The sequence below is a fragment of the Histoplasma capsulatum genome, genomic scaffold, assembly GCF_000149585.1.
Source record: "Histoplasma capsulatum NAm1 scaffold_10 genomic scaffold, whole genome shotgun sequence".
Taxonomy (NCBI): Eukaryota; Fungi; Ascomycota; class Eurotiomycetes; order Onygenales; family Ajellomycetaceae; genus Histoplasma; species Histoplasma mississippiense.
Window position 1 is genome coordinate 110105 of NW_001813973.1, and position 19677 is coordinate 129781.

Sequence of the window (19677 nt, forward strand, 5' to 3'; positions counted from 1 at the left end):
ATAAGACTATGGAAATAATTCTCAACCTCTCAACAGTTTGCTCGTCGGCCAAGCGAGGTGGAGTGTGGCGATATAGGTATTGGGCCACTGGAGCAAAAGAGCTCAACCACCACCAGCGCCATTGTGATATAGAGGGGACGAACCACCCAATCCAATCCCTCCAACGATATGGGCCTCCTGCTTTCTGATCGATCTGGAGGGTGTCGTCGATTGGACGCTGCCCTCGGATTTGCCTGGATATTTCACTCAGTACCTGACCTCAGGCAACACCATCTATTCTAACCTTTTGATAAAATCGTCCACCTCCAGGCAAATTGGGGTTAGTAAAGGATAGGTACCTAGTTCTGCAATGTCAGTCATAGTTGTGATGTTTGGTATGGGCAACAAATTTGCATGACAGCAAGGAACAGCGGTCCGTAGCCCAAATCCTTCTTCAGGGGCTTTATAGCCCAAACGTTCACGATGAACATTTAAGTTTATAATCTCGACGATTCCCGCCCATCGATGATATGAGTAGTCTGTTAAGTATCAATTAAATTTTGAAGGATTCCGTCGAAAAGCCCACTGAGGAGCAATGATCGCTCTTGACAGCGATCCCCCAAAACAACTACTAATGATGATAAGGACTCGATTCGAAGAATGGTTTTTCGCAGATATGAAGTTATTTGACTTGTCCACACAAAGACCAATTGCCAGTTTGTCTGAATACTGACATAGCCAAGTCCAATATGATCAGGCCCTCACTGCGACAACGAATTCTTTGAGGAGCCACACTAGGCCGATTAATAAAGGAGAAATAAATTGGCCGTCATGTTTATCATTTCCAGAGAAACATTTGTGTCCTTCAGGCAAAACCAGATAACTTTTCATATAACTCTCACCAAAAACCAAGCATAATCTGATCAATTAAATAAAGTTCAAAATATCCACATTTGTCTTAAAATGCATGGGCACCGACCAAAGTGGCGGATTTTGGCCAGACCATGGCCATGGTCCATGGACAGGGGAGTCCTAACTCACCAAAGGTAGTTCCCGCGTCCGTCTCTGAGACCTCATCTTCAATGCCTGGGCGTATTTCATCCTCGGTGCGGAGGCTCATGTAAAAGTTTTGGCTCATACTAAGAATTTAAACTGAAATCTCATTACTAGTGGGAAGGCCATTGCTTTTGCCATCGAGCAATGTTTAGTGAGCTAGTGGGCAAGCCACAGGCATTGATGACCCCTGAAACCCCCCCGAAAGGTAATACCTCTTTGATCAGGAGATTGAACAGCATTACTTGATGCTGGTATGAGTACTCCGTATTTCAGTTTAAATTCTTAGTGTCAGTCAAAACTTTGTCCACAGCAATCCCCACGAAATTTCCCTGTCCTAACATCCTCATCTAATTACTTTCCCGGATGGGAAGACAAATTCTCTCCTACGGGCGAAACAAAGGATGCCCCTGATACTGTCTCTGTGCGCCTGAAGTTGCCAGGGGCGAACTTGATTTCATGGAAGCCAATGCTTAAGAAGCATCAGGCAGAATGGCAAAGGTCACCGGTGCTGGGGGCTTGTCCAAAAGAACACTGGTGGCAAGCGATAACAACTCTCTCTGTCGATTTGCTTTCAATCTTTCTAACTTCTCTTTCTATCTCTAGCTTGCGGAATGGCCCTTCTTTGCAATATGTACGGTTCTCATGGCAATTCGTTTGGGGTTTCGGTTGCGGTTTGTTCGTCGACTATTCTGGGAAGACACGTTCGCGACTTTCGGATACGCATTCCTCTTGGCCATAGATATCGTTGCCCTATATTGCATTCATCATATTGAGGCATATGAGACACTTGTTGTCGAATCACCTCGATGGCATCATCACTTTAACGCAATGTTGAAATTATCATTCACGGTCGATGTGCTTTATAACTGCATCATTTACGCAATTAAGGCCAGCTTTTTGGCTTTGATGTGGAGGATATTTAAAAATATTCCTGGCTTTCGAAGACCTTGGTGGGTTGTTACTATTACCACCGTTGTACTGGGCTTGACCAGTTTATCACTTGAACCAGCGACATGTGTCAAGTTCTACTTAGGTACAGAGATTTCACGAAACCATAAGTGTCGAGTTTATGAACCCAGTCGCTAACTGGAAAAAGGTCCCTGCGCGGACTCAGATGACATACGGCGTAATAATATTACTTTGAAGACTGGGGCGGCTCTTGACATCGTGACTGATTTTATGAGTAAACTACCATTTTACTTTATCCGAACAGCCATTAGCATTTCTCACTATTTAAACCCTTTCTTCGAAAATAGCGGCTAATTCCCCGTCAAAACCCCCAGTTATGGCGCTTCCAATCTCGTTCATTGCAAAATCCCGACTACCTTGGACTCAGAAGTTAGGCATTATATGCCTGTTCTCGTTGGGACTCATCATCGTTGCAACCTCCCTCATCAGAATTATATCTCTCAACTTCCCTGGTGTCCATCCTCCTGTTAGCTGGAAGGTATTTTGGGCCATGATCGAAAGCAGTATAGCAGTGATGACATCCTGCTTTTCCTCATACGGATCTCTCTATACTTTTTTCAAACGATCCAACGACCCTCGGCGTCGGCCGTCGTACACAGGAGGGGAACCATGGCCGAAGCACAGACACGCACGCCTGGCAGGGAATCCCCATGGGTTCGACTTATCTCTGTTCAATTTTCATTCGCATGAGTCACACAGTATAGTGGTCACGGAGACCGGAGGAGTTCAAGATGGAACATTGAATGATGGAGAATCAACGGTAAACATCCTTTCACAAATCGAGTGTGAAGGACTTGGCAAACCTATAGACAAGAACACGTTGAGGAGGTAGTAAATTCACGAAAACGAAAAGGTTGGGATGGCGTTGAGGGAATACTGTATTAATTATAGTCAACTATAGGGAGCTGCCTCTAATTGACAAAGTTGGACCATGGCAGGTGGTTCAAAATTCCTGGGCAAAAATTCGAACCACGTTCAACTGTAACCCGCAAGAAAGTGGTGAACTTCATCAAAGCTTGGCCGTCAAGTTAGGCACGTATCCCCTCGTCCGTAGGTTTGTGCAAAATTAGCGTGGTTTCAATTAGTGTATGGAATTCTGCACCGGCGCCCTGGGCATAACCAATAGAATCCTATATAATTTTATATGAATAATAATTGGTCATTTAGATCCACTGATTGAAGATCCCATGTAAATCTTAAGAATGCGTATGGAATTCAACGCGTTTGAAGCCCTGCCTGTCTGCCTGCCTGCCTGATTCTCATATATTCACCCACCTATCCCCCTACCCGCGAATATGGAACCCCCCAAACCTGCGAACGTGGAATCCACTGAGAAACCTACTAAATCCAATGGTGAGTTCCTTATATTAATCAATTCAAATGACCTAGCTAACTAATTCATTCTCTAGTTCATACAAAAACATCAAGAAAATGAAAACGGCCTGTTGAGGAGGTTATTGCAGAACTTCCACCTTTAGAATCAGTGAAATTCCACCCAATACTGCCTACCTCATGAGATCCAATTCTCAATATTTCTGCAAATATCAATATTAGCAGTCCATACACCCTGTTTACCTTATTCTTCTTTGAGGAATGCTTTCAAAATATCAGTAATTCTACTAATCTCTATGCAAAATTAAAGAGAGATACTAGAGATACTGATGATGAAGCTCCAGAGCTTTCAGAAATGGAGGAGAATGAGAAAGCTCAAGATATAGATATAGAGATTTCTGAAATATCTATATTCTCAAAGCCTTCTATTCAGCAATGTTCATGGAAAAATATCAATCCAGTGGAGATAAAGGTCTTTATAGGCATTCTTCTCTATATGGAAGTTCATAAATCCCATCGAACTGATCTATACTGGTGGAATGATCTGAAACAAGGCTCTATTCATTCCATTCAATCCTATATGACCCATACGCGTTTCAAACAGATTAAACGATATATCCATATATCTAACCCTCATGAGGCCCGCCGCCCGGAGGCCAAAAATAAGGATTGGTGGTATAAGGTAGAGCCATTAGCTACTAAGTTTCATATGGCATGCCGAAAATACTATACCCCTGGCTCTAAGATTTCCATTGATGAGATTATGGTTAAATGCTTCGGACGGAGTCAACATACATACAAGATGCCTAATAAATCAATTCCTCGAGGATATAAGATATTTGGCCTAGCAGAACATGGCTATTTATGGTCTTTTTCCTGGTCTAGCCGCCGGCAGGGTATAATGCCTATTTTCCAATTCCCTATGTTAACAAAAACCGGATCTATGGTGGTGAATCTGGTGAAGCGGCTTCCTATGATATCCACACCGAATACGCTGAATACCATGCCGAATGCCACCCCTAATATCGACTCTAATATCACCCATAATATTGGCCCTAATATCAACCCGAATATCCCCCCCCCGAATGCTACGCCGAATGCCACGCCTAATGAAATCTCTATCTCACAGCTGGTCACATCCTATTCAATTTATATGGATAACTACTTTACATCAGTTCCTTTATTCAAAGAACTACGTCAACAGGGGTATGGAGCATGTGGAACCACTCGTCCAAACCAGGTTCCAGCAGTACTAGGCGAGCTTCGAGAGCATTCAAATTCCATACCCTGGAATACCCTGCATGCCATTGAAAAAGAGAATGTTCTCTGTCTTGCCTGGCAAGATAATAATATGGTATTGACACTAACTACGATTCATTCATTGGACGCAGTTATTGAACGTACTCGTAAATGCCCAGGGGAACTTCTAACCAATGCCAATATTGTTAGAAAAGCCTTTGAAGGTCAACCACAAAAGAAGCTGAAAATCTCATTGATTATAGATGATTATAATCATCATATGAATGGGGTAGACCTAGCAAATCAATACTGGGCAGCATATACTAGTCATAGAGTCACCTATCGCACCTGGCTTCCTATTCTCTACTGGCTTATTGATTCCGCGGCTATTAATGCATACCGGCTTCAATATCTATATATGAAGCAGCAGGGGATTCCAGCGAAGGATCTTCCTTCTCATATAAGCTTTCATGAGAAGCTTTACCAGGAACTCTTTGAATTCACACCTAGGATTCATGATAATTTATCAAGGGAATGATCAAATTCTAATCTAAATCATCAACGGATTCCTCTTCCAAAGCAGCGTGTTTGTGCCTGGTGTCAATATAAACGAAAGATTGGCCAGCAGAAATATAAAAAGATAGGGAGATCAAATTCTGGCTGTTCAGAGTGTCAAAATACCCCCTTATGTTTGAAAACTCGATGTTGGGCGGAATTTCATAGTATATCCTAATATCTATTTACGCGGATCCTTAATTAGGGTTTATATATTACACTAATACCGATGAATACTCAAAAATACACTGATTATTCAATGAGATCTCGTATAATATACACTAATGAAACCACGCTAATTTTGCACAAACCTACGGACGAGGGGATACCTAGAGTGACTTTGTAAGACAAACAAGACAAACATATGTATAATGCACGTTCAACTTTACTACATTACTGTAATGGTACAAAGTGGTCCTGCGTCACTACTGCGTAGTTCATTTAACTAACTGATTAGCTGCTTAATGGATGAATGAATCGAGCCGAGATTGAGCTGCGGGGGAGGGAAAAGGAAAGCATTCCAGCATAGAAGCCGTGTCGACTAGATTGATTCTTCTCATCTCCTTCACTTTGCAACGAGCCTTTTCACGATGCCTCCAATCAGACGCTACCTTCGCGTCAGCAAATACTCAGTGCTTGAATGCAGAATATATCTTGAGAATCCGGTCGATTCACGCTGGTTGCTTGATACCCGCGACCCAGCTCTACCCCGTGTATTCAAGAGCATACAGCCCTTAGTCCTTCCGAAGCTGCGAGAGGAAACTGAACGAGCTCGCACAAAGAAGTCGAAGCCCGTAAAGGACGTCCTGTCAGAGGGTATTATTATCTAGTTTACTTTACTAATGAGACTTCTTGCAACTACTGTATAGCTAACACGTCGGAATAGATGATTTTGAGGTTTCTATTTTCCTTCGTGCGGGAGGCACAGCCCACTCAATTATTACAAAACTAAAGTCTTTCGACGATCAGCCGCCCAAAATCCAAAGTAACTCAAGGAAGTTAACTGGAACTGATGACTCTCCGATTCCCATTACCGATGACTCTTTGACGATATCGACTATTTTACCAGAGAGCGACGATGAAACCCCGATCAACTTGCAGGATATCCCTGCAGCTGATGAAGGCATCCAGTCATCAACAAGCCGACGGCGAAGAAGACGAAGGGATTGTACAGAAAGTGATTCTAATGCGGAAACCGATAACGATGGTGAGGACACGCATGTCACGAAACGAAAAAAGCCCCAGGTAGAACCCACTCCGGAACCCCAAGACAAGAAACCACGCTTAACCACCAGCTATAAAGGGTTCATAATAGGGGAAAAAATATTGTGTCTTCTCGTCGCCCGGAAGGGCGATAGAGCGAGGTCAAAAACTGATACAGTACCAGCTGGGCAAGCATTGATGGAAGAATGGATCTCCACACAGGCCCCTCAGGAATTTGAAGAGGGTTAAGCCCAGATACAGCTTCATTCATCAGCTACGTTTTTGTACCGTCATAACCCGAGTCCTCCGAGGCTCAACTAACGAGTCATGTGTGAAAGTCATTCGGTGTGAAGGTGGTAGCTGAAAAAGGGCACGCAGTCTAGGGCATCCCTAGCTGGCTACGTGTTCACTGTGGCAAGGCATAAAACATTGGTCTGCATCATTCAATACCTTCACCTCCCATCCGGGCTGCCTCATTCAAGTTTGATGTGCTGGCCTTTGGGTTAAATTTCAAAATCGAGGCGTTGTGTGACTTGTGTGACATCGACATGCTCGAAATTGCAGGATGCGCAAACAATTCACATCTCTGAGTGGTTCTAGATATAGTTATGACTCCATACTGAGGTTCTCCATGCACAGAATGGATTGTCGATTCCTTACATATGCATGTACCGAGCCGAGTTGACGAGAAGTGCCCCTCCAGGCCTCGCATTCCACTTTATACAAGGCTATCTTACTTCTTTCTTTGTGTCATCCCCGGGAGTGAGTTGTTTTCATACCTCTACCATACTTTTGTTGGACTGAAACTCTGGATTCAACCTTTCAATCGATGCATCGTGTTTTATGAGATTCATCTGCGGCATACCCCAGACGCTCATACATTTATGTCATACATATAATATATCAATTTGCGCGACCTGAGTCCTATTTTTGTTTCTTCCATTGATCCGCACACCATCCATCAACCGAAACTCCAGCCCTCATGTTTTCAGCGTGTTATGTGATTCAACTTAAATCAGGGAACTCCCTGGTCTGTGGCAGATGCGGATTTTCGCCAACAACCAGGGAGCTTCACGCCCTTGAAATAACTCAGCATGCTGTTTTTGTCGAGAATGTTGGATGCTGGCTTTTCCCTTTCATTGTTGTATTCGTACATGACAGATACAGGTACAGGGAAAGTTCATGTATTTATTTCTTTCCTCTGTGAAATCATTTTAGAGTTATGTATGTGTATGCTATCAGCCCCCTGGCATTTTTGGTCATTAAGAGATCCATTGCCGATGCTGCGCCAATTTTTCATCGGTGTATTTCACCCCTGCCTTTTACAATAAAAATCCCAAACATCCCGCCCTCAACTGCGCGTAGCTGACTTCGAGAATCCTCCGTATAATCTCCCCGTGATTACCTACAAGGTATCTCTCCCCCGGACCTGGGTCTGTGAAGCGTCTCTAGAGAGGTACTTAACATGGGAAGGAAAAATGGAACATGGGTGGCGATATTTCCTGTTGATTTCGGGCTTCATTCAATCGGCATGTCCAGGTTTCTGAATGATATACGCTGAGGGCCTGGCTATTGTTTATATATTACGACTCGCTCTTTGTTTAGTTCGAGCACTACGGAGGCCAAATAGTGTCTTCATCCACTGCTACCATTATTTCCTCGGAATACTGGGCTGACAGATATTGATGGAGACTAAACAAACCATCGAGACAGCTACTCTACAGTGCTTTCCGAAACTGACAACCCTCCAGGAACATAGAGTTTACAACAACATCACATTGGTATAGTTATATCAAGAAATGGGATGACATACCTCGTGATATTTCTCAAGCCTACCTAAGATCAAGTCGGAGCTTATTTAGACGTCCAATTTTGCACGAAGCACGGAGCACCGATTCTGTACTCTGTATATGGACATGTCCTTGTGTGAGGGCTGCAGCTGTAAGCAAGAAAAAGACTACCAGCTATCTCAGCGTAAGGACGAAGTCTTGAATAGACAGTGAAAAGCAAATAGGGACAGTCACACCCAGCGAATCCAGGAATAAAAATAGGGAAACAAGAAGAGGCAATAGATATACGTTTCAATGAATTGTTTTTAAGAGCAATTTAGTCTTTCAGCGGCTTAATAATAAAAATAATCAGAGAACCAAGGCCGCCTTCGCAAATTGGTGGTCAGTATGATCTCATAAACTGCATCCCAGAATTGTGTGATGAGTTTATAACTACGGCTCATAATAACTCTCGCTGCTATCCTTGCGATTGATGTATTGTCCACGAAATTCTCAGTAACTGAAACCTAATGGACAACCCGTGTCTAGACTGTAGGAAAGCAAAGATGGAGTGCTCCATGACTTCAGCAATCCTTGTCAGTTCTTCTGCGTCTGGGGAATTGGTTGGTGTGTGTTAGCAGAAAAATACTACTGAGATATGTGCAACACAGCTCATCCTTCCATCACAACTGCTTAGATGTTCAGGGAGCGGGAATTGGTTTGAATGCTGCTAAAGAACAAAACTCAACTTCTGCGGAGCAGATATTGAGAAATCAAAATGAATGCTGCTAGATTTTAGCTCTGGTAGTGTTCACGGCAGATCATTTTTGAATGCAAGCATCTTTGAGTCCCTAGTCAAAGTCGGCTATATAGTTCTAGGCATGCGCCGCGATGCCGAGAACTGCCTTGTCAACGGCGTATTAGGGAGTTTCTATCGTAATTGTGAATATCGAAGATGAACTCGGCTGGCTGAATTCCATCGCCAGATACCACTTGTCCAAAATGGCCCACCTTGTTAAGGCCGTACATGGCCCGCTAATGTTTTGTAAGAAGGTTGAAAAAGTGGTAAGGTTGCCTAAGCCGCATAGTTAGGTCGGAGAAAAATACAGCCATTTGTTGGAGGCTATGTGGCCGTGAAAATGGCAAGCGGAATATTCTCAGAAGTTGCAGGATATAGAGGTTCTGGTATTCTGGGAGAAAGAAATGGTGCCCTAAACTATACAGGAAGGATGAAGTGGTTAGAGCATTTGTCAATTCTCATTTATATTCTAGCGGCGTCTTGATTGTCTTATGACTCGAGATTATGAAGTGTGTACGGAGTACGTTGCTTGAAATACACTCTCCCCTCCATTTCTGATATTTCTTTAACATCCAGCCAATCTCGTTTAGTTAGTTATATTCGCGGTTTAACTTATAGGTTAATCTGACTAGGGTCCATTGCGAAGCCAAAGGTGAAAAATCACGAATCACCTTAAACAGCCTAAACCTGTGACTCGACGGAGGAACGAAAAAAAAAAAAAATCTAAAGAGTCCCATACAACTCCCATTGCCTCAGCCCTGAGGAAGAGGAATTCCTTCAACTCCTGGAACATATACCGAATCCGTGTAAAACCACTCTCGCAAGTCAGGCTTTTGAGAGGTAATCACTTTAGATCTGCTCCATTTACATTGGAAACCTGGCCGCTGTGGACGAAATAACTGGGCACAACTGGAGGAAGAACAGAATTCTTCAAAGCAACCAAGTTCATCGTAGCGCCTTCAGCAAGACGAACAAATGGTGACGTCTTGACAATAACACGTTCAGAAATTGGAACGCAGGGACATCCCCTGCATTTAGAATCATGCCTTGCATCTAAAATGTGAGCAGAGTCAAGAAACGGTACATAAATTTATCATTAATAGTCGTATTGCCTGCGTCAGAATGGAGCATTTTATCTTTAACGAATGGCTTTTTCGATGTAGTGAGATTATTTCATGTAACTCTGTAAGTTTATAGCAACATCAGCGTCAGATTTTGCTCCGAAACTAGGTTAAGCATGCTAGGAATTGAACTTTAAGTTTTAGCCACCAGGTGAATGATTTTCTCCCTTCAACTTTACGCTCAAGAGTGTCTGCATGCCCCTTGTATTTATTGAAGCCTGGTTTATGTTGTGTCCCCGCTGTTTCCAGTCACACGGCTAAATGCCATCCAGTACCTACATGGCTATTAGAACACGACATTAAGTCTCCATGAGGGAGGTGATGCACGTAAGCGTCGTTGTTTTGTCTTTCGAGTCTTGTGCTACAATGCAATGTAATGAATTTTGAGTCTAGGGGATAGGCACCTGTGGAGCGGACTGGTGGTTCTGGGAGCTAGAAACATTCTAGAATGCTAGCTGACGTTCACAGACATCATTCACGGTTCATTGAACTTACCTGACGAAGACAATCTCAATAATGTAGATATGGCTGGTCGACGACTTTTACCCGCTGACCGATTTTTTGTTCAACCAGATATCTCGGCACCTCTAAATATAGAGGAAGAGCGGCAGGAGCAAATTAGGTGCATGGAACCTTTCTCGAAAGGTTAGGACTTGTAAACCACGGTTGGGCCATATAGGGAATAAGGTAACTGCGGATTCACGGCGGGGAGGGGAGTTGCAGATCCATGCATGGAGGCTTGCGTTGACTTTATGATGATATTATATCTGAATTCGGTCTACAAACTATTTCTTGATGATGCGGTTCGTAAATAATAATCATAATAATAATGGTAAAGCCCTCGGTTGTACAGTAGCTGTCGTAGGGTGCACACTTGTTCAGCTTCATGATTTACCGAGCTTAGCGACACCAACTGAAAGATTGGAACAATATCAGATATTCATTCCATCGAGTGTGTGACTCAGAACGACATACGCCAGCTGCAAGGTCCACACAGACTAAGACAATCATTTTGCCCAGCCCAGCACCAATATTTAATTCCCAGATTCAATGCACGTTAACCTTTGGCTTCGGGGTTTCATGGCCAGGGTATTTTGCTTTTTGGAAAACAAAGAAAAGGAAGGGAGGAGAAGGGAAAAAGAAATGAATGAAAGAAAAGATTTCTATGCGGCCCATTCTCGGCATCACGTACCGCCGCAATGAGCTGGAGGCTAAGGTAATCTGCAGGAGTATTTTCCTGCCACGGAGTGTCAGTCGCCCGCAATCTTAACGGGAGAGCATGTTCAATTCCTCGTTCCTGTTTATTTGGCCTCGATTTTTCCGTGCAAGGCATTGCCTCCAGTGCGCCATGATGTCACACCCATGAGTCTCTGTTCGTTTTATGCTCTCCCGCAAAAGCTCGCACATCAATCCATTTATAGATTTGTTTGCACCTTGCATTCGATCGATTTTGGATGGAAGGGTATATTTTGCAAGGCGATAAAGCAAAATATGCCGAAGAAAGCAATCTTCCCCAAAATAGGAAATGTAAATTTTGATATCAGGATATTACAGCTAATGAGCGTATGATATTATTTATAGGAATTTGGGTCAGCCAGTCAGACCGCTTTTAACACAAGATGATTGTTCAAGATACGACGTAGACAAAATTAAATGTTAAATATAAAATAATAGGAGTACTATTTGTTCTGAAGCCCTTGACCTCCTCACAGTAAAAAACAGAGAATGGGAAGTTCATCAAGTGGGGATTCTAGATCACAGGGCCACAGAGATTTTCGCCAGTTTTCTCTTTAAAAGAAATCGGACACACAGGTATTTTATCTCAGCGCTTTTAGCTTCAGTGAAGACTCAGTACATCGCTAACGTCGTTGAGTCGTTCGCTGGTCTAGTACGGCTTATCCGGAAAATTTCAGCTCGTGACAGAACGAGCTCCATTCTTTGGACCGTGGTCTTTGGTGAAATGAGGACAACCTTCCACGTTCACTCACTGGTAGAGTCAGACAGATTACTAGTGTTGTAAATAACCGAATTGGGTTTGGGTGTTTCGAGTTGACACCATACGCTAGGTTTCAGCCTCTGGCAGGGCGCATGGCGTGCGGCGTGGATGGTGTGGGTTGGCGACACAAAGAGGACGATCACGATCTCGCTGGGCAACGATGGAGATGGCGGAGAGAATCCTGGAGGGAGAAAGGCCACCGCCACAGTGGAGCTTCATTTTAATTGTGCCTCATCGTTGCTTCAACTTCATGCCCACTTAAGGGGGGAAAAAAAGAGAAAGAAAACCGGGAAATTTCCCGAAGGATGAGAAGGAAAAAATCTTTTGCAATCAACAAGAATCGTTTCCCCCACGATCAATTTGTGCTGTTCCATGTTTGGAGGGATGGCCAAGGACAGGATTAAACCCTGTCCATCGTGTCACCACAACCACCACGACGCAAAATTGCAGACTCACTGACGTCCATCCCTGAGAGCCCTGATCCGAGATCCCAGCACTCTGGGTCATGCAGGCCTTGATGCTGCGCATTCAGCCCTTGCGAGCAAATCGGCCAATACAGTCACATCGCTGCCTGCAGAGATAGTTGGTCGCTAGCGCAGGCTACAAACAGGGATGAGGCAAATGGCTGATAAATGTGTACAGATGTTCGGAGCAGGATGCATGATGATACCCAGTGCAAACCATTCATGACACATCTGATGAGATGCTTTGTCGCGGTTGGATATCCGAACCCTATGTCAGAGGATGAATCGCACCGCTTTCCACCTCGCAACCGTGGGAAAGGTTGGATATAAGAGCCGATGGCAAATCTGGGGATGTGGGTCACTATTTTGTTTTGCATTTGATTATTAGAGAGTATGCGTGATGAATACGTGGAGATGCAAATGTGCGCATTATATTCTCACATGGAACTGCTTCTATCTGATTGAATTGATCTCCTGTATGTGTACAGAATACTCGACATGTACGAATGCCCTGCACATGGCTGTTGGGAGTTACACTGACAAGGGATGCAGGATTCTGGGATGCAGCTTAGCTTCATCAGATGGTAGTGCTTCATCAGCATCCGCCTTCAGTAAGAAATAGTTAAGTCAATAAATAATAAATAATCAAAGCCTCACTGAAAAACGTACCTCTCTCTCTCTTTTTTTTTTTTTTTTTTTTTTTTTTTTTTTTTTTTTTTGAAGCATGAAGCATCCCTGTAGCTGTGTAAAATTCAAAAAAAAGGCTGGGGAGAGGCCCAAATACTCTCGTATTTTCCTGTGTACCGGCGTGACACCAATTTGAAAGTAATGGGATCTGTAAATATCAATACTCAACAAAGGCAGAAAATTTCAAGGAAATGCGCAGGAAAGAGAGAAAGAAAACAGGGCAAAAAGCAATATAAAATACCGGGTACCTAATTCTTGTCTGACGTTTGTATTATTTCTTTAATTTTCGCTCTTCTCGGCCATAAATATCTCGTCTTCCTTCTCTTCGTCCGTCTTTTTGCTGAATAAAAATCGGACTATTTTTATTATTTCCCTCCCACGCTCCTTAAACTAATTATATACTATATAACCGCCTCTTGGTCCTCGAGAGTCCAAACTTGATAGTTACACCTTAATCTTCTACAGATAATCACCCTCGAATATATCTAAAGTTCCCTCGACATTCCCCAACATCTTCAAACGTCTGTCTCCGGCACAACAGCGTCCTCCAACTCTCACAATGCCTTCCTATACAACCTCCGCCAGTCAATATCCTCCTTGCCCGGGGCCTCCTCCTAAGGGTCCTCTTCCACCGGTACCCAAATAAATCGTCACTATGGATATCGTTGTGTGTGACCGTGTGTGTGGATGATTCTCCTCGTCTAAATCCTCGCCGTCGATTTCGCTCTCCAATTCCTCATCTACTTGGCCATCCTCCGAAACTCATGTATATAAACAGGTCATATTGGCAGCTGGCTGTTAATTTCGTCTTGTCACATCGATATGGATCCTAAAACATCTCGATTGCAATCCGCTGCTTTCTCGCACCCTGCCTCTTGTGGGCCTAAAATATCGCGCCAAAAATCACTTTATCTGCATGCCCTATTTTATTTTCTCTTCTTTTATTTTATTTTAATTTTAATTTTAATTTTTTTTTTTTTTTATTTTTATTTTTATTTTTTTTCGTTTTAAATTTTTTTCCTCGTTTCACTTTCTCGGCATACCTTTTACCGCTCCACGTCACGTCATAAGATTCCAGCTTGTCAAATTTCTACTGCTGACCCGATTCCCGATGCCTCAACCAGTCAGCAAACCCTACCCTCCCCTGTCGGCTGATTTCTCCTATTCCCAATTCAGAGAAGGAGGGCTGGGATAATATCCAAAACCCGGAGAACACCGGTCAGCCCTGCACCTTCGGTCGCCCTAAGGTTCAAGTAAATACGAGTTCTGACACATCCTTACTCCTCTCGGCCTCACAAAAGTCACAATGTCCTGGAAATTTCGGTGCGGGTTTACCTTCTCTGCTCTAGCCAGCTAAATCCACGTGGAACGGGTCAACTAAACCTTGGAACCCATTCTTGCCAAATGTTAAATGGGGCTTCCTGTCCTGACGACCCGTTGTGGAGTGGCTGGCAACGTGTTCTGTACCCCTGAACCACCTAAGCCCTGTTAGCACCTAGGCAGTTCTTAGCTTCGGCTGCCTCAGTCATCTGACCCTCCTTCGGGGCTTGGAGCTCTCACTCTCCCAGCCTTGGTTTGCGCATTACTGCATATTTTCAACGACAGCTGCTGGCGCACCCCTTGGACCTGATCGCTCAACCGCCACGCCATACCCGGACAACCCACCCCATCCCCTCTCCCCGCAGACACTATTGTCAACCTGCAAAGTATCCCCCTGCCGCGATATCCCTGCTCTGCTGCGATGCTTGCTGCGCATGTCCGATCTTCACATTGCATATCCTGGAACCCATCGATTCTTTGACAGTCGAGACCTCGATACGGATTACTCCAGCAAACCCAAATGTCGTCGCTTGGGTGCCGGGGCAACTGTCCTCCATCTGCTGGTTGGCGGTAATTATGACAATAATGCATTCTTTAGCTGTTCCAACAACCCCTGGACTGTGGCATGGCAGGGAGAATGAGGGTTCCATATCAATTGGGGATACCACATCTCCAGCACGAATCGTCCCGCCCATATCTCGGCAATTTATATGCATGCTTACTCGCATGCTGCACCAATTTCCGTGAAACTCTATCCCTTCCGTCCTCCGTCCCGTCATTGTGACAAAGATCTCGACCCCTTATCTCCATGCCTATGTGGCGCGTCCGTCTTCGACTCGGCATATTCGTCAGACAATCCCAGAAGATCCTTGCGTCGCAGCTTCCCCCACATGTAGAGTGCCTTCAGCTTGGACATGGATGCCACAACCTAACAAATCACGAGTTGTGCATGAACAGCCGCATCCTGCTGACCGATGGCTTGTTGGGTGTGTTTTGATAATGCATTTTCTGGCTCCCTGCTTTTCCCTTCGCCCACATCAGCTTCCCTGGTCTTTCTCCGTTTTGAATCTTGATTTACCTTTCCCCCCCCCTTCCTCCCTCCCTTGTTTAGCTCTCGAGGTGTTTTTGTGGCATGCTGTTTCGGCATGAGGCTCACTCTCCCTTTCCCCTTCAGCGCCTCTCTCACCCCACTTCGCACTACGCACTTCGCACTACGCACCACGCACCACCTAATCAACCCCACATTACTACCCATTCCCGTTCCCGTTCCCCGCTCTTGGCATATTCTCTTTTACTTTTTCGTTTCTCTTCATTCTTCTGTCTTACTATCCTTTAATTTACCATAAGTCTGTAATGTCTTTTTTTTTTCGCGCCTGTGTTGCTATTTTGTAATCATGCCTTGCTAATCCCTGATCTAAATGTTGTCATGTCATTGATGGCGATGATTTCCTCTAATTTTTTAATTTGACCATGTATTTGTTCCTATCTCGTGTCAGCTCGATGCATCCATACCCTGGCGTTTTCTCTTATTATACCTCTTTAGTCTTGAAAACCGATATTGCTTGCTCGTGTTCGTGCTTTTGGGTTTTTATTCTTTTTAGTAATAACTATCTGTTTGGGCATATATTGCATTAGGAATTGAATAACCCACTTATCCACCCTCACGCAGTTTTTTAAAGCCAGTTGGTGCCATTGCATGGTGGTATCTGCGTTGTACTCCAGTAACCATCTTCTGTAAATAACACCACATCTTAACCTCTATCCTTGTATCTTCCTAATTTTATCACATGCATCATGTTGCCTTGTGGGTTCTGGACAGTTGCAATACAAGGTGTGGGCTATATTCAGGACGAATTTGCGTTTGACGACACATGCCTTGATAGAGTGGGTGGACAACTAGGTATCAAGTTGCCCGTGTAAGAATAATAATAATCACACCATCATCTCCTTCTAGATGGCAATAGTACCATCGACGTCGCTGATAGACGGGAGCAGAAGTGTATGCAAACAGAGCAAACATATAGCCTCGCGGACAACAAGCTCAACCACGGCAAGTTCCCATTTGATATCGCTGCTAGACACATATATCCCCCACTCCTTACTTACATTGTCTCTATTAACTCCTTGACGTCCCCGAGTACTAAACCATGAGTGACTCTTCCACCCCTCCTTCGGTGCCGGAGGGGGTGTTCTCCCTGCTTGATACAGACCTATACAAACTTACCATGCAATGTGCGGTGCTCAAATACTTCCCCGATGCTGGTGAGTGGGTCTTTAATTCTCTTTTGAAATCCATTATCGCAGCTGGTTCTTTACAGCTGTTAATTGGCGAGTCCTTAATAACTAATGACCTATCCCGCATGGGGTCTGTACCGGGCCGCTGCCCTCTATGTATGACGTGCAGAAGTAACATATGCTCTCACCAATCGGACAAGTGATATGAAATTTACCAGGGCCGCTTACACATGGCTGAAGAATGAAATTGACAGTATGTGGTATTACTCCCCTTTTTCTTTCTTTATTTTTCTAAAGGACCAATCCAAGTAGATCCGAATATGTACTGTTTTATTCTTATAATTTTTATTTATTTTATTTTCATTTTTATTTTCATTCTGACTCTCCGTAGAACTTGCAAATATATCTCTAACAACTGAGGAATACGAATATCTCAAGTCACAATGTCCATACTTTAGCCCTGCTTACCTGTGGTTCTTATCATCCTTCCGCTTCAAGCCTGCGGGGCAGCTTCACATCTCCTTCACCGCTATAAATGACACAGGCGCGGAAACAGATACTGGAGATATCAACATAACAATAAATGGCCTGTGGGTGGAGACTATTCTCTACGAGATACCCCTCTTGGCACTAGCCAGTGAAGCATATTTTAAATGGTGCGATCGTGACTGGGATTATCGGCACCAGGAAGAGAAGGCATATCGAAAGGGCGCCACCCTGCTAGAACATGGATGTATTTTCTCTGAATTCGGCACGCGGAGGCGAAGGAGTTATCACACTCACAGTCTGGTTATGAAGGGCCTCTGTCGCGCTGCAGCTGATGGCAAGGTGAAAGGATGGAAAGGTGCGATGTCTGGCACTAGCAACGTGCATTTCGCAATGAAGCACGGTGTTACTCCTGTGGGTACCGTTGCTCATGAGTGGTATATGGGAATTGCCGCTATTACGGATAATTATGAGAATGCCAATGAAATTGCTTTGCGATATTGGCTTGGATGTTTTGGGGAAGGGGTCAGTGTGTTATTTTGCAGCCTGCAATTTTGACATATCAGGAAGCTTTTTTCAATGAGGCTAACACAAGAGACCATGAAGGTTCTGGGAATAGCTTTAACCGATACATTTGGCACGCCCGCTTTTCTAGATGCCTTTCGCAAGCCAATACCGAACTACACAACAGCAACGCAAGGAGCGGAAGGCACCTTAGCCTCCTTCACGGAGGGCAATTCTACAACAGGCAACTTATCCCACATAGAACCACCATTCGAGGCGCCTATCAAATATCCCTCCAATGAGGAACAAAATGCCTCGAGTACCAGAACATATGCTCAGGCATTCACGGGCGTGCGCCAGGACTCCGGCGACCCAGTCAACTTCGTCAAGATGGTGCGTGACTTTTACGACAAGGAAGGCATTAAAGATAAGAAAACGCTTGTGTTCTCCGACTCGCTGAATCTGCAGCTGTGTTTGGACTACAAGGTCGTTGCTGAGGAAGCAGGATTCCAACCTGTCTTTGGTGTCGGGACGTTCCTTACCAGTAAGTTGCCCCGTTTCCCCTTTTCTCCATTTTGTGTCGTACAAGGGCGCCTCTGTTCCTCTGTTCCTTTCACTACCCTTATTAACATCTCACATAGATGATTTCACACGGCTATCCGACCACAAGAAATCCGTGCCGCTAAACATTGTCATCAAACTCTCGTCTGCCGGCGGCCGGCCCGCCATCAAATTATCGGACAATCTAGGTAAGAATACTGGTGATACTCGTACTGTCGTTGAGGTTAAGAAGCGTCTTGGGTATGTCGAACGTGAATGGGCAGATGGAGATGAGACGCGGAGATGGGGGACAAGGGGAGATTGATGATGGGTCACAGATTATATACATACCTATATATGTGTGTGTGAAGTTAGGGTGAAAATTTAATTATAAACTGCTAGCAGCGAACTTGACCACGAATGGGATATTAATCAACTGATTACAAGGGACCTCTTCTTTAAACAAAAATAGGCGATGAAGGAGATAACGTTCACGCATGCAATGGATTTTATAACAACTTAATGGAAAAGAGGAATTGATAGATATGTGGCCTTAGAATGGGAAAATGGCATTTATTATGTTTCCACATCCTTTGAAAATGATACGACAGACTCCATTCCCAACCAGTTCCATCATGGAAAAACCCATACTACGGGGCTGTGCAAAATAGCAAAGTCATGCCTCAACAATGGATTGAAACGGCATCAACACCAAATAGTGTGTGAGGTTCATATCAGACCAACCTGTTGTCAATCGACTTATATCCTTCCAACTCTCCCATTTCCCACGCCAGCCTAACAAATGAAATCCTCCTCTTGGCTAAATAGCCAAGTTCTCCTAACCACCTTTGCAGGACTCCAAGAACTGGAAGGTATGTCGAGGCACTTACGTGTGGGGGCATTTTCGGGTGGACTACGGCCTAGCGTTCTCCCCAGTATTCCATGACCAAAGCGTTGGAAACCCACGAGATCTCAATCCACGCCTGAGAATTTTAAGTATTAGTTCTCCTGCAATAAGCTGGTATCCTCAGTTACTTTTACTCAACAGGAGGATAGAGTCAATGTGAGAAGAATTCCTGTTTCTACATGCGTAATAGGGAAGAACAGGCTATGGATGTGAAAATAGGTCAATTATTGGCCTTATATGATCTGATTCATGGCAAATATCTGTCAGAGTCAGCATGTTCGCGCATAAGACGCCATGGATATGAAATGACTTTGGATGGGTCATTTGAGCAGCGAGCGAGTGTGATGTAAAGTAATTGATTTACTTGATAAATCCATCGATATGGAGCCGGTGTTGCGATGGCATAGAACGAAGCAGTAAACGCGGATGTGTTAGGAATGTTGGGACCGATATGCGACAAGATTTAGAGACGTGCCTTTGAACAAACCCAGGGGCCACAAAAGTCCATCATATCAG

At 44.2% G+C, this 19677-nt stretch overlaps 3 protein-coding genes across 3 annotated transcripts; all 3 read left to right on the forward strand.

Moving 5' to 3' along the window:
- Positions 1 to 1524: 1524 nt before the first annotated feature.
- HCAG_07933 (predicted protein) lies at positions 1525 to 5113 on the forward strand (the record flags this gene model as incomplete). Its single annotated transcript, XM_001536774.1, has 7 exons — positions 1525 to 1594; positions 1639 to 1710; positions 2132 to 2218; positions 2319 to 2832; positions 2906 to 3050; positions 3414 to 3457; positions 3658 to 5113. The coding sequence occupies 7 exons, from the start codon at positions 1525 to 1527 to the stop codon at positions 5111 to 5113; spliced, it is 2388 nt and encodes a 795-aa protein (XP_001536824.1).
- A 607-nt stretch (positions 5114 to 5720) lies between these two features.
- On the forward strand, positions 5721 to 6582 carry HCAG_07934 (conserved hypothetical protein; the record flags this gene model as incomplete). The annotated part of the gene is made up of 2 exons (XM_001536775.1): positions 5721 to 5946; positions 6017 to 6582. 2 exons carry the CDS (start codon positions 5721 to 5723, stop codon positions 6580 to 6582), a joined length of 792 nt encoding a protein of 263 aa, XP_001536825.1.
- A 10054-nt stretch (positions 6583 to 16636) lies between these two features.
- On the forward strand, positions 16637 to 18733 carry HCAG_07935 (conserved hypothetical protein; the record flags this gene model as incomplete). Its single annotated transcript, XM_001536776.1, has 5 exons — positions 16637 to 16751; positions 17116 to 17739; positions 17830 to 18258; positions 18356 to 18515; positions 18727 to 18733. 5 exons carry the CDS (start codon positions 16637 to 16639, stop codon positions 18731 to 18733), a joined length of 1335 nt encoding a protein of 444 aa, XP_001536826.1.
- Positions 18734 to 19677: the final 944 nt, after the last annotated feature.